We start from the raw sequence: 24,671 nt of genomic DNA, 5'->3' as shown, positions 1-24,671 counted from the left end.
CACTCTATAACCACCAAAATTTAATAGCATAAACAAGCTACCACACTAAATTTTGTTTATTAATCATTATCCCATCCTGAGATATTAAACGAAATAGACACCAATACACATCAAATTTTTTTCATTTTTTTTGGATTCAGGAGGTCTCAAAATGCAGAGATGTTTTCAATTAACTATCACTGGTTTTTCAAAGGTTGTTGTGAGTGAAATATGAGGATTTCCAAAACACTTGGACAATCAAATTTGACATGATTCCAATATTTTCCTGCATTATATACATAACAAGCTGGAAAAGTAAAACACTCTTTTATTTATTACTCATCAATAAATCCTGCTACAGAGCTATAAATTTATTAAATAGTTCTTTAATAAACTTTCCAAATTTTATAAAATATTAACAAACTTGAAAAAAAATGTAATCAGTAATTTTGTTACACTATCAAAATTATTAAAACAAAAATTGAAAAATGATAAACAAACATAATTTAAAATGACACTATCATTTTTTGCACTTGGTTTTCATTTTTAGACTGATTTATTAACACTTGCCCTCAAATTGAAGGTGTAAAGGTTAATTGTGAGGGGCTCGAAAGGAATTAAAATACTGTACTTTGGAAAAATTTTGTCGACATTAGACTGTGCGCTCTCAAATTTATGATACTGTGTAACTAACATTTTTAAGACCTCAAAAGTCAAGTAATAACATGAAGTTTTCAATGTACAAAAAGAGAAGATGTTATGGGCATCACAATTTAAGTATTTAAACATTAATTAATGAAGTAACATGTAACAGCTTGGTGTCACAAAAATGTTGTTGCCCATAATGGCTGAAAAAGTGAGAAATAGTGAGAATAGTGATCCATTCCATAGCCTGTAGTTAAGATTATAATGGAGGACCTCAAAAATTATCTAAATCAAATAGATCATATACTAATATTTGGTATGTAAAATTTAGTTATATATTGGAGAGTTATGAAGTTTTGCATCTTTCATTGGATGGACTCCATGGAACAAAATTGGTTTTTTTGGATAAAATATTCTAAGGATTATTAGGATTAAAAATTTAATTGACTACAAAAACCAATCCATACAGAAAACTAAGTTTTATACTTGGTACTCCAATAACCTATCTTTTCCACCATCAAATGGATACATCTATTCTAATTTGCCCTTTAAATTCAAAAGGTTCTTTACGCAATTAAGATTAAATAGTTTTTATATAATGATATAATCAAATTTTTTGAAATTATTAATCGAATGGAACAATATGTATCACTGCTATTTAATAGATGTCAGCATTCTTGTCATTACTAAAAAATTGTTTTATAGTTGAGTTGCCTTTGAACATAAACCTAAAATTTCCAATATTAGCAATACTTTTTGTATAATCTTGTCAAGATAGCATTATATGTCAATGTCTTTAATGTGATATTTAATGCTATTTTAGTTTCATTTCAGTAATAATTAATTAATTTTCATATCACATATTCAAATTTATTTTTATATTTATCATTTTATATTATTATTTATTCCATAAAGTATTATGTATTAATTTATTTTAGTTTAAGTTGGAGTGTTTTTCAGTTGTCTATATGTTTATTATTTTATTTTTTTTAAACAAATTGTATCAAAACAAAATTTTACCATCATTTTCTAAATTTAACAAATAATTCTACTACACTTTTAAAACTATTGAAAATAAGGGAATGAAATTGAAAACTTTGAAATCACCACATTTAATTTTTTACTAATTACATTCATTATTGATTTAAATAATAATTAAAATTTTTCATAGAACATTTTACCTATATCAGTGTAACCTTTGCAAGCACTAAAATGCAAGGCTGTTCTCTTTCTATCATCAGCAGCACAAGGATCCACTCCAGCTTCTAAAAGCTTTATTACTGGAAATTATAATAATAATTATTATTATTTTTATAATGTACAAAAGTAATTATTATATAAATATTTCATGATTAATATGAATTTAAGTCATTAATAATATTCAAATATAAACTATAATGGATTGCACATGTTCAATAACGAATTACAGAGAGATTTTTTTGAATAAATAATCTTAAATACAACTTTTTATTGTTAATATGAAATTTATAAATAAAATGTTAAGTGTAAACCTTTTAATTAGTTGTATTGTGTTCAAAATATCTTTATGAATAATACAGAAATAATGTTCAAATAATGTTTCACAAAATCAGCAATAAAATGTTAAAATAAAATTTGTCAAACACTTTTTGTCTTCTCTAACATTAGAAGCTTCATGTAAGCATGTATCCTAAAAATATGCACAAATTTCATAGTGTTTTCTGGTAAATTCAAATAATTGAACAAGTGTACAAATCAGCATACATTTGAATTGTTCTTCTCAATGTTAGGATGAAGGTTTTGGCCAAGTCAAATTTTATATGAAGAGGTGGGACTAATATTTTCTTTGCATTAATCAGTGGAAGATTATGGATGTTCTCCATGTTCCTCAAAGTTCTTCATTCCCAGTCATGTCTGACATAATATTCTTCAATAGAACAATTGTTCTACATAAATCTTGTAAAGCAATGAAATTTAGTAAAACCACTTTGCATACCCATCTGCATACTAAGGACTTTTATTAAATCACCACATATTTTTTAGGAGTGCAAGCAGTATTCAGTTACATCCAGCACTACATACTCATGCTGTCATAACTCTCTTTCAACAAAACTGTATGAGCAATTGATATAGACAGTTTTAAATCACCACTATGCAGGACTGCTTTCAGACCTTGTTGGAAAATCTACAAGTAACTGCTATACCAATAAATTATATTTTTGTTTTAGTCGAAGGAAGAGTTCATCTTTACAGTAAGCCACTGGATCATCCAAATAAAAGAATTTTTTTAAACTTTAATTTTGTATTTTTTTACATGTTTGGTGCTAGTATATTTTTCTCAAAGACAGACTTATCATACTAGATTAAACATGAAACAGAAGGATCTTGACACAATTTGCAAGATAATCCTATGTATTTATTTTTCAATATGTATTTTGGACATAACAGGTCCCTCTTTAGTCTTAATACATAGATCCTTTTTTAGTATTTATAAGCTTACGTATACACGTTATTAATTTTATAATAAAAACTTCACAATATATATACACAAGGCAAACAACCACCAAATAAAAACATTTTAACAGGGCAGACTTCAATGAAAATTTGTACCATTCAATATAACCTCTAGAAAAAAATGTTGAAACCATAATGTAATCACAGTACAATTATACTCTAATAGAATTTACCAATAACATCCTTCTTACACACCTGCATTAGCTTTACCTTTGGGTGTGTTTCCCTCCAGCTCACAAGTATGCACTAGTTTATTTTTTCCCTGTAGCAGTTAATTTTGTACTCTTATAGAGTAATATTTAACCTTATCCCAGTGGCATAGTGTAGTAGGGGCGGCAGGGGCGGTCCGTCCCGGGCGGCACTTTTAAAGGATGGCAAAATTTCACAATAAATAATAATAATGTCATGTAAAAATTTTTGTAATAAATGTGATTATTATATTGTAAAACATATATACATGACTTTTTTATTTGTAACCTGTACAATATACAATAATGATGATTGTTCTTGCTGAAAAGTTCTTTAGAATTACTGTATATTTTAGCCTTTTAAACTGAGCTATCTAAATAAGGGGGTGTCAAAATTTTCCTCTGCCCCGGGCGGCTGACACCCAAGCTATGCCACTGCCTCATCCTCAACAAGATTTTTTTCTTTAACCTAGAGGTCAGAAGTTTTGCTTTGTTTTTTTTGGTGGGCAGAGACCACTGACGAGATTGTTTAACTTACTTTGCATGAATTATTCAGATTTAGAGAAGTCTCCATAATTAATACTAATCTCATAATCCACTTCTTCAGGAATCTGCATTCCATTCATTCTCTTGAGAAATTGGCATGGATAAACTATTATAGATAAACTGGCCTCATATAAGATTCTAGATTTGGATAAGAATTTTGTGTTTGTTCTTAATCAATAATTCCTTAATATTCACTATTCACACACACACACACACACACACACACACACACACACACAAAAAAAAGAAAAATACAGCCATCACTGTAACTTTTAGATCCCTGCCAAATCATTGGAATAGCAATTGCATCAACATGATTTTCATTACCTAATTCTTATTCTTATCTCCTAGCAGACAGCCAAAGTACAGATAGTACATTTCTGGAGATGTGACATAATTGCACACTGTTATGATTTTGGCATGAATAAACCACAAAGGAAAACCACCAAAATCTGTTAAAAAGATGATTTTGACATTTTCTGAGCAAGATGAAATGGTAAACTTGCAACAATGTAAAATCTGTTACTGTGCCATATTCACATGGAGAATGTACTGTGCACAGTAATACACCACAGATATATTTCTGTAGGGGCACAAAGAAAAAACTAAGAAGACTTTTATTAAATTTATTCTGGTGCACTGCAATTATTCCAAATCCAAAACATTTGAATGGCTTTCCAGAATGTCTTCTATAGTATCATTAGTTTATTATTGTAGTGTGGTGTTCTTTCTTAATTTCGTTTTATTTTGTGTGACCCTCTGGGAGGGGCTAGTGTTCCAGTGCTTATTTGTTTGCACCAGTGGTTTTGTAAAAGCAAACCAGTTCTTTAAGTGTAACCTTATTGACCAAAAGTTGTTGGGGGACATCATACTCACTCATTAGTGGAAGTCCTTCACAGAGAAAACAATCACTTAGAGTATTTTAGAAACTATATGCATGATGAAAAAAAGTAGAAACCCAGATTTGAAATTTATCCTTTAAACTCTGTAATAAAAATATATTACTTTGGCAAAAGTCTGTTATTGACTAGCGTTATTAATTTACATCCAATTTCAAACTTTAAATTTTTAAATCAACACGCTGTTTTATTAATTTACTTTTTAAAATTATTATATGAATACTTTCAACATCACTCTTAAACAATGATTCTCATATTAAATTGAATTTATTTATCAAATGAAATTTTCAATTATTGTACATATAATCAAGTAAAAATTTACTTGATTTAAAGATGCTTTCTGACTGTAAATTTTAAATTTATGATCAGAAAAAAATGTTTAAACACACATTTATAATACGTCCAACATAAACTAGTAACTGTTAAAATCTTATTTTAATTTGAAACAATTTTATACTTTTATAAAATTAAAAATTTATCAACCGAATAAAAAGGATGAAAAATTCGCCCAGTGTTTAAGTTTACGTCACTACATTGTGTCTTCGAAAGAAAAGAAAAGAAAATAAAAATTTATCAAGTCAAAATTACTTCAAAAAATGAGATTTGTAAATAATTATTTAGATTGTTCATGTTATTTAGAAAAATAAATAAAGTAAATAATTTAATTTATTCTGTTAATTAAATACTAGAATAAGTAATGCTTCATAACTTGTTAAGAGTAATCGTGATAACATATTATAATTCCAATATGTTAGTGAAATTTAAAATGTTAACATTGTTTTCTGTTAATATGGGCACAATAACAGTTTTCAGCCATATTTCAAAATTGAAAATAAGAAACTTCCTTTGCCCTCCAATTGCCAAAACTGATCAAAGCAAGCATCCAGCATGGTGATATTTAAAATATTGAAAGACTGATAATTAAATCCATAATTAAAGAAAAAGGTAAAAATATTTATGAGTTATCTAAAAAATTAAAAGGCTAAATAGGGACTGTAGTAATGATGATGATAATAATAATAATAATAATAATAATATTAGCTTCAAACATAACAATATTAAAAGTAATATCCTAAAATATAAGAAAAAGAAAAGTTTAAAATTAACAAAGTATTTTGATTACTCAACTCTAAATGAGAAAGAAGAATGGACGAAAAAATTACTGATTAATTTAACCAACGTAAATATTCCAGGAGATTTTCATATATTCCTATCATATGGACTGAATATGAATTTGCTGATCCATACTATGGAATATTTGCAGAAAAACTGAATAATTGCAGAAAAAGTACCAAGAAACTTTCTTTTATGTGTAAATCATTGTTATAGAATCCTACAGACATATTTGTAGTTTAAAAATAATTGAATGTAAACACAGTAAAACCTTGATTTAATGGACAAATTTCCAGTCCATATCTCATATGTAAAAATTAGACAATATTAATTTTAAAAATGCTTTTTATATGTATTAAATTTACAGTTTTCTTTTCAAATCCATTCAATTATTTATTTGTTTAGTTAAATACAAATAAAGTGTATTTTCCAAAAAATGCTTCTTTGTTTCTTTCAATTTAGATAACATATACTTGTTTATTATAATCTCATTCTTTATTACTACAGTCTGATAAGTACATAAGAAATAATACATATAGAAAAATTTTCTGTAATATTAAACTTCTCATACATACTTAATTTGTAATTACACAAATGTATATGCATAAATAAAAACAGATATACTAATTAATTTGTCAATTTTTTAACACATGCATTCGAAAAATCTACATTATTATATAACAGACTTTTGGCTTTAATGGACACATCCTCACCCAGATTAGTCCATTAATTTAAATCAAGGTTTTACTGTATTTCCTACAAATTTTAAAATTTATGTAGTTAAGAAAATTCCTTCATTGTAAATAGTAAAATAATATTATATGGTAACTTTGGTAAAAAGAATTATGCAGACAAAGAAAATTAATATTTCTGAAACAATGCTGTAAAGTAAAACAAAAAGTTTATCAAGTATAGTCAAATATCTGAATGAATATGAATAAAAATAATCATAAACATTTAAAATTGTGCATCAAACAATTTCATATGCACTATAACTAATTTTCTTAACAATATGATATAATTAACAAACAGCTCTTAAAAATCATTACCAAGTATAAACAACAGCATTCTCATAGACATACTGTTAGTATTTCAGCTGCCATTTATTTAAATAAAAATTGTAAAGATGAAAACAAAACTGAAATAAACACACTCACAACAGTCTTAAATGAACGGGTTAAATTTGGTACTAGAGCTAGGCGTTAGGCGCCATCTCTTGTTAAAACTTGAAATTATATTTTAATTAATTTAGAATAAACTGGAAGAAAAGAATTGGCCCAAAGTGGGATTTTCTTTTCTTCCAGTTTATTCTAAATTAATTAAAATATTATAATTTCTAGTTTTAACAAGAGATGGTGCCTAACGCCTAGCTCTAGTACCAAATTTAACCCGTTCATTTAAGGCTGTTGTGAGTGTATTTACTTATATTATCAGGTTTTGTTGATATATATCTGAAAACTGAAATATTTTACATTTTCTATAAAATGCAAAATAAAATATTTTTTGATTGATTACAGTTCATGTACGTTTTAATCTAAAGATTTTTCAGGTTTGTAATTTTTAATTATATTTAAGACTGTTCTTTTAGGTTAATTCTAAGTCAAGAAAACAAAGTACTAATCAACAGGAACAATGTTAAAATGAAACTGAAAATCAAATTAACTAAGATTAATAAATTAACTAGAACAGCAGCACAGATTATACAAAAATACATGTTTTATTTCCTAGTAAAATCAAAAATTCTGAGGCTTTTTATGTTTTTGCATGCTTTTTGATATCATAGTAAAGTAAAATATTTTGCTCTAATTTTTTTAATCTTATGAGCTAAACTATTCTTTACATGTTGAAAAGCATACTTGAAAAATTTTCAAATTTCTTTTTTCTATTTTTTGAATTAAATCCAATTTTTGTCCTTGTTTCAATACAAATTAAATCTACTCTAACGAACCAAGTTTCAAAGTAATAAATCAAAACTTGAGTGGTTTTTTGCACCACTCAATAGAATATTTATTCCTAAATCAGATTCAGTAATAAAAATGTTGATTTTCTGAAAGAATTATAACATAGCAGTAAACAAAAATTTTGTTTGAAGAGCAAAAACTTGCTATTATGCAATTCAGGCCAGCTTTCTGATTAGCATTAGATAAGAATTTAATAGTGTGTCATCAACAAACTTGTGACAAATTTCAGGTATTTCAAATAAATTTTCTAACCTTAATGCAATTAATGTTATTCAATACAACTTCAGGCAAATATAGATTGGATCAACAACTTTACAGAAAATCAATGTTTTTTTGTTGCTGATTCTGATAATCAGCAAGTGTTCTTTTGATTGACAAAACAAATTTTGACTATCCATTTGTTACTTGGAAACTCAGCTTGTAAGATGCTTTTCATTTGAAGAAGTTTTGAAACTATTTGTACTACTTTCAAAATTACCAGCAACATGCCAAAAATTACTAGATCTATCTAAAAACAATAATGTCATAGATGAAATTATGCAATTATTAGCTTACAATTTGTATTCTTAAACTTGAATGTTAAGATATCTATATATGCATGGATTCTGTCTCCTGAAAGACAGCAAAGCTGAAAGACATTAGGAAAAAAGTAAATTTTCTGGAAAAGCAGTTAATTTCATGATACATGTGACTTTTTTTTATGGCAAAATGTTCTTGTATCTATCCTTGAGTGCAAGTTCATAATATAAATCAATAAAACATATTATTATAAATTGTATATTATAATATTAATTTATAAATGTAATTAATAAAACATTTATATTATTTTCAAATTAATTAATGTAACTTACCGTCTTCTACATTGTTAGTATTTGCAGCAATTCTTAATCTTCTTTCATCTAATTTATATAAAGATTTGTTATAAATAAATTTTTGAAATAAATATTAAATGAATTTTAATTAATCAATATTATATCAATATCAATAATTTAATCTTTATTATATCAACATTATTTTGATGACTATTAAGTTATCAAGATTCCAAAATAATAAATGGAAATCATTAGTAGAAAATCTTTATAAAATTAGAATTGTAATATGCTTATGATTTCCAAATTTAAATTATTATTATTATTTTTTAATAGAGTCTATAGAATGAACAATTTTATTTCTGAATATTAAAAAAATACATTTTTTCTATTGTTAAAAGGCTATATTTTGTTTTGCTTGTCTGCATCTTATTTGAATAATAGTTGCTGTTACTGTTTTAAAGCACACATTTTCCCTGCAATTACTATCTGAGGATAGTTGTTATTTCTTTGCACATAATTGTTTGATGTCTGTTATTGATAAACTATTTAGATATTTATTTACAAAAGCTTGATTTTTAATTACAAATTATACTTGAAGTTGCAACTGGTATCTTTCTTTATAATATGTTTTATTTAAGTATTATCAGTAATAAAAAAAGAATTGAAAAAATACATCTATTGTATATTGTGCTCTTTACATATTTCATTTCCTATTAAAGTTTGTTGTTAAATACATATTTAACAACAAACTTTAATACCTACTTACAGTAGATTATGGCATTTATTAATTTTACATCGTTTCTGTAAGTTTTCAGAAATCATTGAATAGTAAATACATCTACTATTCTAGGATTTCAATTTGTTGTTACTCAAATGAAACCTGGTATATTTAAAAATTTATAATTCTTCCAAAAAAATATAACTGTATAATAAATGTTTTAAATCTGTAAATTTAATTATATATATTATATATACAAGGGTTGATCAAAAAGTAAGCTTACAAGGCCAATATTCCTGGGGTTTCATTTGTTGTAGAGAAATAAGAAGTGTGCAATAATTCCAATACATGCAGTTGGCAACTGTGCAGAGTTTCAGCCATCTGCCACCTACAGCACTAGTTGTAGGTAAACACAAATGGCAACTCATTTGGAAAACTGGTCTCGCAAAGAAATCTGCTCAGCAGTAAGCAGTCGTCAATGGAGTGGAAACACACCTCCTCTCCAAAGACAGAAGTTTAAGGTAACACCATCTGCTGGGAAGGTGATGGCCACAGTATTCTGGGACAGCATGGGTGTCATACTCGTGGAGTTTTTGGAAAAAGGGCACATAGTGACCGCTGACCTATACTGAAAGACCTTGGCACAATTGTGTGAAGCAATCAGAAGGAAACAGCCAGGACTTCTCACCAAGAGCGTCATCTTCCTTCATGACAATGCGTGACCTCATACAGCCCAGAAAACCACTGCGCTGTTAAAGCAGTTTCGCTGGAACATCATCAACCAGCCCAGACCTCGCTCCAAGCAAAGATTCACTTCAGAAGAGGAAGTGAAACACTTCGTGACAACTTGGCTGAACACGCAAAGACGATTTTTACCAGGAGGGAATTTTCAAACTCATCACACGAAGTGACAAATGCCTAAACCGACATGGAATATATGTCGAAAAATAACCTAATGTATGTACTATCAGTTGACTATATTGGTTGTATGAAATAAACTGTAAACTTTTCACTGCAGGCTTTGTAACCTTACTTTTTGATCATCCCTCATATATATAGTATGTATAAAAATAGTGTGAGGTTATGTATGTATGTTTTTATATATTTATTATACAATTATACAAAAAATTGTTCAATTTCTATTAAGCAAACAAAATTATTTATTGGATAGTCTATTTTCAAATCATTAATATATATTCACGAAGGTAATATTCTTAAAAATATTTATCAATTAAATATACTTCTGTTTAAAAAAACATACAATTATACATGCAAATAAATTTAAAATTTAATATTGAAATGTCCTGCTGACAATGCACAAGATGTTTCAAAATTAATATCGGAGTTTTAAGGCTTTGTAGTATTTATTACATTTAAGTTACAATTATGAATAATACATCAAATGAAAGAGCAACTCAAACAGTTTTTCCTACAAGTGTTCAACGTGAGCACCATTCGTCACATGGCACACATCCAGTCGATAGACGAGTTATTCCCAAACCTTGATGAGTGTGTCTGGAGTAATTGTTGCAAAAACTGTTAATTCATGACTAGCATTCCGCACTGATTTCTTGGGGCTACACATGAAAGACTCTCACTCGTTCAACACGTTCTTCAATCACTCTTGGTCGTCCCATACTCTTCCCTTTACAAAGACATTCGGTGTCTTCAAACTGATGACGCCATCTACGGATGTTATTATCACTTAGAGGATTACAATGGAACTTAATATGAAATGCACATTGCACTGTAACTACAGATTCAGTTCTTGCAAACTGTAAAACACAAAAAGCTTTCTGTTTGCTAGTTGCCATCTTTGCTACTAGTGCTTTCTAATGGAAGACAGAGGAAACAGTGCATCACAGGTGTACCCAACAAAACTGTTTGAGTTACTCTTTCATTTGATGCATTATTTATAATTGTAACTTAAATGTAATAAATACTACGAAGCCTTAAAACCTCGATATTCATTTAGAAACACCCTGTATAAACTATATAAAATTTTAATTTTATATTATACGGTGATGCCTCATAATTCAAACTTAATTCATTTGAACTCCAAAATGTTAGAAGTCCGAATCAACTTTTCCCATTAGAAATAATGGAAAGTGAATTAATCCATTCCAGATCCTAAACTATATTTATTTCAATAAACTTAAAACAGCAAATAAACATAATTTAAGGTAAAAATAACACAATTAAATGCCTTAATAATAAATTAAAACATGAAAACAATAAATAAAATAAGTAAATACTGTGTAATAAAATAAAAATTACATCAACTGATTGTGTCTGTTGACTTTGGCATATTAAATATGGCCACCATATTAATATGGTGTATGGCTTTCGTGCTTCGCAATAACTTTCTTTTTCACTTTAACTGTCGATAGATATTACAATTTTCCTCTTAGACCTCATTGCTTCTACACACTTCTTTGAAGCCATGGTTAATAACTAAAGGTTATATTTTGGCCAAACACAAAGTTTTTGCATATTTTTAACAGTCAACATTACTTAATATAGATGTACAATTTAATTATAACAGTTATGAAATTTAATACTTTATTGCTAATTTGAGGTGGTGTTCTTTGTTTAGAATCTTATTTTGAGCTTTTTACATCATGTCTTGTTTGAATAAAATTAAGCTGTATTGTCTTCAGATAAAGAGCATATCAGGCATACTGTTCTTTATGAGTTTTCGAAAGGATATCCAAACAAAAACATTTGAGATGTAAAAACTTACACCAAGTAAAAATTCATGACAATTTGGACAGTAAAAATTTTTCTTAGCAGTTTTTCTTTGGTAAAGATAAGCTTGGTGCTTAAAGGTGAAATGTAAGATAAATGCAGGTGAAATCCTGTGAGCACTTCCAAGTGCCAAGCTTATTTTTACCAAAGAAAAACTGCTAAGAAAAATTTGGATTGTCATCTAAATTTTCATAAATTTTTACATCTCAGATGTTTCTGTTTGGATATCAATTGTTTTTGCTTAATAATTGTATTATTATGTCAAGACAAAAGATGACAATGTACAATTTAGTTGGTGCTTGGTGACTGAATGTGCCGCCAACCAAATGCTTTCAATATTCATTTCGATTGATGCCTATCAAATGAATCGCTAACCAACATGCCGCCAATAGAATGCATCATTTTTCATGCACCATTTGTTTTCATGCAATTTTATCTTTATAAGCATAAAATTAAGCCATAAAACTAAATTAGCTTTATGGGAAACCCCTGTGAACTTTGACTTATTGACCAGGAAGTTATGCCAGTACCTCACTAGATCCAGTAGTTTTTCTCTATGAGCATCTGCAGTGGCGGACAAAGAAAACCAAGAAAATACAGCTTTTTTGGAGATTTTTGCACTTTTCAATTGCTTATATTTTGGCAACTGCTCTATACAAAATCTTAAAATTTTGCACACTACCTAAGAAAACAATTTTCTTTCAAACGAGACATTTGGAATTACTTCAGGAGTTTAGGAACAGAGAAATTGACCCCAAAAAATTGGTAACTCTGATTTCTGTATATATATATAGTTAGTCAGTGACTTTTTTTACTTGACAGGGAGTCACTACTGTGACTCCTGATAATGCCGTACAAACAGTAAAAAAATTCATAATGTGTACGGGGAATGTGCTCCAAATTTCAAAAGTGTGAAATTGGTTTAAAAAGTTCCGTTTGGGAAATTATGAACTAAAGGATACAAAAAAGGTACAGAAGCCCAAAAGCTGTTGACAAAGAAAAATTGCAGGAAAAAATTGTTGAAAATCAATAAATAACACACAATACAATAATAATTATATAACCAAACACGCCACATACCAAAAATAAAGTGAAATAAAGCACTGAAAAACACATGAGCATAACATGAGAGCGAGAAATAACTTGGGCACACAACAGATTGCAATTACAGTTTGAGCAAATTTTCACTGCTCATGCAGTTCGAAGTTCAAAGTATTGTTCAAACTCGGAGGCAAATTTTTGTTGCATTTTGCATTCAAACTCTAAAGCATTCAAAGTTAGAGTTGTTTGAAGCAAGAGGTACCACGTTATATATTTTTTAATAAATCAATTATAATTATAAAAAATATTGATAAAACTGCAGTTAATGGATTAAATTATAAAAATGAATTCATATTTAGTTATTTATAAACAAAAAATTAATTCCTTCTTTATTAACACTTTAACTTACCTAAGACATCACGAACTCTGGTATAAATGCCATCTACATATTTCCAACGATCATGCTTTTTCTGAACAATTCCAGGTCTCATTTTTCCTGTGTGATCATGTTGCTCATATTCACTGCCATAACCAAACTGCAATTTTTCTGCCACATTATGTTGCTTGTAATTACTGTTATATCCAAATTGGTGAGATAAAGGTTGAACATTTAAAAATGATAATCCTGCTGGAGGATCTGTTGATTCTGCAGAACTTTCTAGCTTATCCGATGTACTGTTGTGATCCTAAAATAATTATCAATTTTAAATTTCTTTTTGTCTAATAATTAATACATTATTTCACAGTTGAATATTCTTATCTATTACATGTGAAAAAATTCTATTTTAAACAGTTTCAAAATTGATTTTCATTATTTAAATATTAAATGTAACAATTCTGAATACTTCGTATATCTGTTTTAACTTCTCTGAGAAATTAAAATCTACATATACTAATACCAATTAACTCAGGACATTTTTTCTAGGATGCACACTAATCAAAACAGCATTTTATGGGACTAAAATATTCCATACATAAAGATGCAATGAATTTATAAAAATGAGCTTCTTTTTTCAATTCACTGACTAAATACTTCTTTAAGAAATAAAGATACAATACTAATTAGATTTTTTTAAAATAATATAATTAGTGTTGTACATATAAACAGTGTAATTCTGATTTACAAGTACTTGATATATAAAAATTCTATACAGTTTCCTTTTATCTCTCTCCCAAATTAATAAGATGAAATATTCAATTCATTGAACACCAACCAATATTTATAAAACAAAACATTCTAAATACAAGTATAAGATTGAAATTTCCGTATGTTCCAATTAGATGGCTCACACGTTCCAATTTCCATTTGCATTATTTCATTTATGTTATATTTTCATTTGCAAGAGATAGCAATATTTATTTAATGCAGTTGTACAATTCAGTGAACTTTACCTCTACATTATAGATCCTTCTGTTGGTAATTGCAATTTCATTAAATAGAAAACAATTTTATTTTATTCTATTTTAGTTGTTTTCTTATCATTAAATATAGAAACAACTCTGATAACTCAAGTGTTTGCTTCTTTTATGTCATATTCACTTCTCTTGTTTCATATTAGTTCCTTCTATATCAGTAAATAACCTAATCAACAGTTTGATTTTATTTACTTCATTTAAAAATTTTATTTAGAATCATAAAAATCTTTAAAATTATACCAACTGATCCTAGGTATTCAAATAAGAACAAAACAAGAAAATTATTTGATTTATTTGAAATTAAAATTGAATTGCATGACGAATATAAATATCAACACTGGATTACTTTGATAGTGCTAATTGTGGATAAGCAATTAAAGAAGTTCAAACAAAAGCATAATGCCTAGGGCTCTATAATTACATAAAAATACAATTAAAACAAAAAACTAAAACTAAATTATAGAACAATTTTCAGAGTAACCAACAATAAGAACATCTAAGCAACAGCATTGCTTCTACTTAGAAATAATTAGTTTCAGAAACTGTCACAAATTATCTAGTATCATTTTCATATAGTGTAGAGCAGGGGTGGCCAACAAGTCGATCGCGATCGACCGCGAAGCCAATTTCGGTCGATCGCTCGCGATGTCTTGACTTAATGTGTTACACTTGTAACTGAACGCAACGCGTGAACGTAACGCGCAAAAACAATATGCATGCAGTTGTCCGGACTCGTAGAAAACATAGCCATTTAGCTTGAATATTTGGTACTGTCATACGGTAACTTCTTTTCTTTAGTATTAACAATATTATTATTATTATTAATCAATATTATTTATCCACGGTGACAACATTGAGTTTCAATTTTTCTTCTGTTTAAAATGTAAGTACCTTTTATTTATGTTTTAAATTAAATTGTGGCGTTTCTTACCTATCTATTTACTTGATAAGTGAGCGTTTTCGGCAACAGACCTCTATATTTTTGGATTTTTGGAAATACGTCAACCGAGAAAAATATCCCAGTATCACCAAATGTAGCGAATATATTTATTCTTGTTCTGGATCTTCATACCTGTGTGAATTGGCATTTTCATTCTTAAAGTTAACGAAGACTGAACAACATTCTGTCCTGACTGATTCCTATACTAAAGACTCATTATCATCATCTTTGTCAAGATATACACCTAATGATTTTTTGGTTAGAGACATGTGAACTCAGTCCTCCCATTAATGTTAAGGTAATAAAATAAATTCTAAATCTGTCTTTATCGGTAGCTAATTTGAATTAATAAATATTGTTAATAATTACTCGTGTTGTTTTAATTCCCTTGGACGTGAGTTTTTTGGCCCATTAAACAATTATGTTGCTTTTTACGTAGGTAGATATACAGGGTGTTCCAGTACGAGGTGGACTCCGGTGAATTATTGACAGATTAGCAAAAAATAAGTCTAAAAATCTTATATCATTCTTCCATGATAAATTATCCTGGCCCAAAAAAATCTCGAAAGTGAAATCTTGTAGTCAAATTATCAGCCGTACTGCGCATTTTTATAACAACTTTTTCATATTTACGAACAAATAGTACCACAACTTATACATTGCAATTGATAAAAAAATTAAATTATGTTTTAAGTTACTAAAAATCTATCTTGAAAAAGTATCCAAAAATCGATTTTTTTAGGTTCCGCCTGTACGGAATGAACTCGCAGCTGCAAATATCAAAAGTTGGGTCTGGAAATTTATTTTCTTTATGAGCCTATATCTCGAAAACTTAGTAAGTGATTTAATAACTAAAAAATAGTTTTGAACATATATTTTGTTTATCTGCCCATAGCTCGCGGGAGTGCACCTCGTACTGAAACACATTGTATAAACATAGTATATGTATTTCACACCTCCCCGCCCCACTTAAACTATGCCTATGACAACAAGTCGATCGCGACACATTTTGCAGATAAAAAGTAGATCTTATGTACACAAAAGTTGGCCACCCCTGGTGTAGAGTTTCTTAGCCATAACAGACATTAAATTGAGATAGAATCACTAATTTTATATTTTCCATTATTATTTTTTTGTTTCCATGCAGTATATATCATCCCTTAGGCCTTATAGGAACATTAATTTTGTTACATTTTAAAAGTGATTCACTCCTAATTGATGTGTTATTTTTATTGTTTTTAAAACCCCCCAAAAAAACAAAACAGTGACAATCAAATACTAAGATAAAATGGCCAACAAATGCAAGTAGGTATAAATCCTGATAAATGCATGTCTATAATGAAATAAACAAACAAAACTTTTATTAAATTATACAGTAAAACCAGGGATTAGCAGACTTGTACTTAATGGATAAAATGTTTGATTTCAGCACAACAACAAAATTATTAATGCATTTTTACCTTCATTAGAAACACTGCCTTTTAAGAACAACTGACAAAAATTTTCTATCCTTCTTATTCTCCAAAACTTTGTTAAGTATGAGTCTAATGGATTACTGTGCATGCATTCCATAAGTATCAGTTTAAAAAATATCATGCTTAGTTTCAGTGCAACTGTTTCAAAGAATGTCACGTTCTTAAACTTATCAAATGAACTTTTCACATTTTTATATAGCATTCTTACATTCCATTCATTGAACATTTGGTAGCATGATGGCAGAATTTCTCTCTTACATAATGGAAGAAACTCAGAAAATTTTGAAGAATAAAAACAACAGAAACAAAATGAATGAAATGAATTGTGTACAAGGCCATGTTAAGCACTTTTGAGATCCTCAGTCTAATTTCCTTACAGGAATTATAAAAACGCTACATTAACTTAAAATGTAAGATGCAGTTTTTTAGATTTTAGTATCTCCGAAAACAGGACGCCTCTTAGATTCAATGTAATGCATCATAAATAGTAACCTCTAGTGTCATGTGTCTTATTTCTCTGTCAATACTTCCACTGTATTGTTTTAATAATTTTATTCAATCAATATTCATAACAATTAATTCAGAAGAGTCTAACAGGAAGTAAAGAGGTTTCTGGTTTCAATACCATGAAAAACTGTGATATATAACTTACTTTACTTTACAAATACAGAACATTTCTGTTGACTATTTAAAAAATCCATGAATAAGCATGTAGAACTTAAAGTGTGTCTTAGATTTGAGTAAATATGATATAGACAAATATAAAAATACTCACTCCAAAAAGCCATTTAATGCAATAATATTTCTTTATTCTAATGTTTTCAATCGTCTTAATCTTCTTCAGGAAAAATAACATTCTAAAAGAACAAACACCTAACAGTTTTTCTAGACATATTTGACTTACAGAATTCATTTGATGAAAGAAATTTTGATTCTGAAAGCTAATATTGTTAATGACTAAGTAATTCAATAAATAAATACATAAAATAAAATAAAATACAGTGGGTGCCTTATACTTTGAACTTAATTCATTCCAGGAAGTCATTCGAAATCCAAATAAATTTTTTCCAAGGTTTCTTCTGCATATTTTGTATTATTTAACCTGGTTCCATGGAACAACTTGAAAAACAAAAGATTTTTCAACATTTTAATACAGCACAAATAAGTGAATTATTTGAATTTTCAATAGAACTATCTCAGACAAGTTTTCAATTATTACAAGAAGAATATAATACTTCCAAAGGCACTTCAGAACATGATGATTTCGAAAAAAACTTAATAGGAGAAATGCAGGCAAGTTTCTTGACTACACAGTTAAAGTGAAGAAAAATTTAATGACATTTTTTTGTAAACTGCAATACAATGGAGAATATGGACAGGGAATATAGGCTCAAAATAAAATCAGTATTTGAGGTGATTCAAAATTGCCCAGAGAGCATTCAAGCCATTTGTTGTGTTGCATCAAGTATGCATACTACTCATGCAAGTGTGGAGTGATTATTTTTTGCTCTAAAATTATTATTAAATGACCATCAATTAAAAATAAAAGATGACTTACTTTCTATTTTATTTTATACAATGAATAATGAATAATGATGTGTTACTATAAAATAAGGTTTATTTTTTTTTTTAATTTTTTAAGTTAAGTATTTCTTTTCAAAAATTTTTCTTTATAGAATAGTGGGTGTATTTTAATGATGGAACCGACCATGGATTAGAGCTTGGAGCAGGCATTTTAATGCATGAGCAATGCTGGAGCAGAGCAATAAAAAACTGATTTGTTCCAAATGCATGGTTGCTAATGCCTTGCAATCAATGTTCCCTCTAAGCTGCACGGCTGCGAACTGCTCAAATTGTTGCCACGCAGGTGAGCATGCACACTGATTTGAATTGTTGTTTACTTATTTCTCACTCTGTCTGCAACATGATTGTTGCTACGTATATTTCAATTAAATACAGTACATTAAATCATTGATAAAAAATAATATTTTGTATGGAAGTATATTTTAAAATGAATTTTAATCTCTACTTTATAATTAATTGTTTTAATTTTTATAGGAAAAAATAAGATTTTATATATGTATGCTCAGAAAAATTTTTTGCTCAGAATCTGCTCAGCAAAATTTTTTTTTGCTCAGAGAAGTATATGTTCTGCTCATCTACAAAAAAAATTAGAGGGAACATTGCTTGCAATAATTTGATTTACTAATGTCATTTTTATGTTCCTTGATTCTCACTGCTAATGACAACAAATAAAATATGCAGAAGCCTGGCACATTTACAAAGTATAGCAGAATAGGCAATTAATTTCAAAGACATTAACATAATTCCAGAAGCGTGAAAAGCACTGCTGCATAGCACTACTGAATGAGTTTTAATTATTATCAATTGTATATACAGTGATACCTCAGTTTTCGTCATAATCCATCCGAAAACAATCGGTGAAATCCAAAACTGACAAAAACTGCGGCAATTATTTCCATATGAATCAATGTAAATTCAATTAATTTGTTCTAGACACTAAAATACATACCAAAAACCACATTTTATAGATAATTAATATAGCATTAAATATTATAAGCAATAAGAAATTAATATAAAAGGCTAATCTAAAGGAAAGCAATGGAATTGTTTGGCTAGATGCGCGGGGTAATGTCTTGTCTTGTAGAAGCTAGTTGGATATAAGCTTCTAGCCTATATCACCAGTGGTAAAGTGTGACGTAATTGTCGTGTAATAGTAATTGTATGCATTTATGATGGTCATATCGCAGGAAATAATGTCTTCCAGGAGGTCCATTTAAGGGTAACTGGTCCCTATTCAGGCGTCATTACAGACATGGAAAAAACCTGAAAAACTTCACCAGGACATGGCCAGCCGTTCTGGCGAAGTGCAAATCCACAACCGAACTTCCAGTGTTCAGGAATCGTTGGCCAATGGTGGGCCTTTGTGGGGTAATGCTCACACAACAAGAAATAATGCCACACTGAGCCAGAAAACACATGGGTTGCCCTTTGTTTCGCAAACTTAGCAGAGAGGCCACTTGGGCATGCCGACGAAATCCAAGGCAGTCGACAAAAACCGAAACCGATGATAACTGAAGTCAACAAAAACCAAGGTATTAATGTATTCATTTACCAATGTATTTTATTTTTATTTATGTATTTATTAATTTTATTTTTGTATTTTATTTATTGAATTATTCAGTCATTAACAATATGAACTTTCAAAATCAAAATTTGCTCCATCAAATGTATTCTGTAAATTAAACATGTTCTAGAAAAATCATTAAATGTTTGCTCTTTTAGAATGTTATTTTTCCTAAAGATTGTTTAAGACATTGAAAATTTTAGAATAAAGAAATATTACTGCATTAAATGTTTTATTTGGCGTGAGTATTTGTATAATTGAAATTTGTATAAAAGTAATAAGGCAAATATAAATATAAAACAAAATTATTATTGATGTCACTGGTGACATTCAATAATAATTTTGTAATGACAGAACACCAGTTAAACATAAATTTTATTTATATGTATTTTAAAATTACTATTAATGAACAGTGAAATAAGGCTGAAGAAGACAAGGCCCACATAGTCATGGCCAAGTATGCCTACTCATTAATGCAACCTTGATCATATGTTGTGAACTGGCAAACTTCCTACTCGAGAAGCCTAGATATTGTAATTGGTAATGTTGTCTGTCTAATTTGCAGTAATTGCAGTATTGAGTACCTCATTTCATTCCAAATCTTTTCTTTAATTTCTAGTTGTTAAATTTTGACAAAATGATGTTCAACGCTTCTACTGCCAAATTATGTTAATCAATTATGTAAAAGTAGTCCTATAATTTTGTTAATTCTTTGGGTATTTCTGATTATTGTCCTTATTACACATTTTTTTGTAAAACATAATTATATAGTGATTATTTACAAAAAAATTGATGGATATTACACAATATTGGCAATATTTTAAAGAATATCAGAGTTAAGTTGACAAAGTCTCTGATTCCAAGAGTATCTGTTAAATTCAGGTTTTACTGTACTGATATCACTAATTTTCAAATGGGATTATCTGAAAATATTATTATTAAATCATACAAAATTTATCTTTGTTTTTAATTTTAAAAAATTAATAAAATTATATTATGGAAAATAAATTTTAAAAATGCAATGAAGAAACTCTTTGTTTATTCTACAAATTACAAATGGCCACATCTAAAATGCTTTATAAAAATTATTTTATTATGGAGTTTTTAAATATAATTCTATTGTAATATTTTACATAATGGGCTTATTAACAGTTGATTTTAAAATCATTTCTCTATTTATGAAGATACTATTAGTTTGTTCCACATTTTAAATTACAATGTTCTCTCTTGTCCTACTTTCCATTATTTTTTTATTAATTTTTTTTTAATACAGCTACATTATCTTTTGACTAAGGTCAATTTTTCATATATGTTTTCATCAAATTATTGATACAAATTTCTTCAAGTTGTTTTCACTTAAAACAGATCACTCATATAGAAGGCATAACAGTTCTTATTAAAATATTTTAAAAAGAAGGATGGTGTTATCTTTAAAAAGACAAAAAAAAAAAAATTATATTAAATTCAAAACTAATACTCAACAATAAAAATTTGGTTCTTAAAAACTATTTTATATCTGAAGGGTCTAACATGTAATACATTCGACTGCTTCAACAATCCAATTCCAGTGTTTTGTGTGGCCTCATGACATACATTGCATTTTTTGTAATTTAAAACAATTCTTTGTGAATCAGGGTAACTTTATATGTTATTTACAGCTGTATAATGTATGTATTTAAACTTTATACATGCCAGTTTTGTTGCATAGTTATCAAGGATTGAACTTTTGCATCTCTTAGCATATAAAATATTTTTTGTTTGAGATTTTTTTATTATAATATTCTCAATATTCTCTTTCAACAACACCAATTTGGTTTTCTTACAGAAAATCAAAATAGTATAGTTGAGATTGACAACCTGTCATTCATTCACGTTTCTTGTCAATTAGTGAATGTGTGAGAATATTCCTTTTCTGTATATTCTGTATGGTATATACAAAATATATTGTATTATAATAAACAGTCTTTGTATACAGTCAATCTCCTAAATAACAATTCCTTTAACTATTGACAAACACAAATTTCCAAGCCTGTATATATTCTGTATATCTGATTAACAGTTGCTATGTAGAATAACAAACACACCCAATCAACCTTAAAATGCAGTAAAAACTTTATTAATTCTAGAATGTTAGCATTTAAACTTACATTTGGCATTCCATTTTGTATTCTACTTGAGGAAGGTTGTTAAAAACAACCGAAAACATTCTAGTTAGTTTAATTCAGTAAACCTTATTTAAAATTTTTATCACATTCATCTAAAAATTCATAAATTTCCGGAACGAAATGCCTCATATCAAATCAGAAATAGTTATTTGTTAAATTTTATAAAAATTAATTAAGAAATTAACTAAATCATCATAAATATAAGACATTTATAATAATGATTACAATCATATTTGATTTTATAATGAAATAAATGACTAAATTGTGGTTTTTATTCAATTTATGCACCAAAAAATATAATTATAAACTAAAAGAATAAATAATAATTTTATTACTTGAAAAATAAATTTCTCAATTTCTGTGAGATTATACTTATTAAAAATTTTAGCAGTTTATTCAACATATGAAATATTTTTTTTCTAAATTTACATAGATGAAAAATGCAACATAAAATTACAAACTGATTAACAAATGTATGTAACAAAATACTCTAAACATAATACTATAAAAACAAAAAGGTACACTTCTTTATAATAAAAGATCAAATGTAACAATTAAATTATTGAGTGGAGCTCTGCACAAGTCAGAAAGAATTTTATCTCCTGAACCACATGACCACTAAACATGATTTTTTGCAAATATGTAATATAATTTTTGCAAGGACAATGTAATGATCAAGCCAGAATTTCAAAATCTGACCTAAGGGCTGAGATATTTGAGGTCAAAGTTTACTACAGAGTCTATGGACTGATTGTAAATTGGTCACATGTTATGTCAATCAAGTTTCTGATTATTATCAATTTATATTGAACTCTATGGCAAATTTTTAGTTTAGATTTAGATCAGTTTTAAACCCTTTTCTGCACAGTTTTAGTTTTCTATACCAGGAAGCTCAGTTTTGTTTTCCTAGAAAATATCTAGTTATGGATTTATATGCATTTAAAATTGCAATATATGCACATACACATGAATGTAAATATGTCAGATGTGTGCACTGCTATATGCATACATCTGACATATATGCCTGAAATATGCATTTTGCATGTTAAAAGAACTGGTAATATACACTAAAATTTGTAGGTTGAAATGCATATGTACTTTAGTTCTATCTATAAGCAAATCTGACTAACATCTATTACATCATACTTTTAGGTGGGAGGAGATAAACATGTGATAACAGGTGACACAAGAGATTTGAAAATTATGACACCACAAAACACAGAATAATATTTCATGTTTCAGGTTTGCAATCAAGTCAATTACAAATAAAATGGCATATTCAATAAATTTTATAACTTTCTATGTTAGCTAATCAATCATTTATTAAATTTATTCCTACAAATACAAGATATTTGAAACAACTGGGTTAACCTAGCTTCTCTTATCTTAGGCCGCAACTCCACTAGCCGTAAAACAGCCGTAAAACCCCTCACCGTAAAAGCTTTTAATCACGTGACCTATTTGCGTTTGCGCTCGGATTGCGGTGGAGTTCTGGCTAGCGAAGCTTTTTATGGCGACAGTACTATTACGGTGTATACGTGATATATCGATATAAAGACAATAATTATATTCTACGAGTTTTCTCTATACTATAATTACAAATATAGTAAAAGTAATATCTTTACTTTCATATATTGACTTTTATTATTATATTATTAAGATAATATACAGCATTTATAAGCTTAGCTTTTTTATTATATACTCCTCTAAATTGAAGGATTTTCCTTTGGCTGTTCATATCGCGTGTTTTAGGCATCCATTATTATAATTGGGATACCTCTTGTCGTAGATACATGAATACTTTCGAATGTTTTCGATAAATCTTTCTAGATCTTCTAGAGTAGCCACGAGAGAACGTACACAAAAGCTCGTTTTCTGCCATTTTCGCACCGTGTCACGATGACCTAGATTTCACTGACTTCTGATTGGTGGATGGTACCGGTTTACGGTCGTATTCACTTCGAAAGTTGAACACTGCTCAACTCGCTTTTACATTGGTTTTACGACCTGCTCAGGCGTAAAATATCATGGTCACGTGATTAAAAGCTTTTACGGCAAGGAGTTTTATGGCCCTTTTACGGCTAGTGGAGTCGCGGCCTTATAGTTAAGTCACTGGCCTGAAGTAGTCATATATTTTTGTTTACAGCCTGTACAAATAATGAGAAATGAATAAATGCAATTAACTAACATACAAATGAAAGGTTATTAAGTCATTAACTAATTTCAAGAGGACTAAGGCAACTCCTTAGTCCTATTGAAAAGAGACTCTTTCAACTCCATGTTGCAGAATCACATTCAAGCCACTCCAGTGCCATCAATAACCTCCAAGCCAAGATGAAATGCTTTGCCACCTCGAAACTAGCGAAACATATAGGGTTCCACAA

The 24,671-nt window shown here is 28.4% G+C and overlaps 1 protein-coding gene across 1 annotated transcript in view; it reads right to left on the bottom strand.

Moving 5' to 3' along the window:
* The window catches only part of LOC136971387 (ankyrin repeat domain-containing protein 54-like), a 41,676-nt gene that overhangs the window by 8,154 nt on the left and 8,851 nt on the right, over positions 1 to 24,671 (bottom strand). The window contains exons 2-4 of the mRNA XM_067265830.1: positions 13,553 to 13,829; positions 8,676 to 8,723; positions 1,806 to 1,904 (exon numbers count right to left, since the gene is read on the bottom strand). Coding sequence (XP_067121931.1) covers positions 1,806 to 1,904; positions 8,676 to 8,723; positions 13,553 to 13,829 — 424 coding nt within the window. The remainder of the gene's footprint in view (positions 1 to 1,805; positions 1,905 to 8,675; positions 8,724 to 13,552; positions 13,830 to 24,671) is intronic.

Source organism: Centruroides vittatus, unplaced genomic scaffold (assembly GCF_030686945.1).
Source record: "Centruroides vittatus isolate TY-2023 unplaced genomic scaffold, ASM3068694v2 contig_250, whole genome shotgun sequence".
Taxonomy (NCBI): Eukaryota; Metazoa; Arthropoda; class Arachnida; order Scorpiones; family Buthidae; genus Centruroides; species Centruroides vittatus.
Note: the sequence above shows the minus strand (reverse complement) of the source record. Positions and strands in the feature narration are given on the sequence as shown.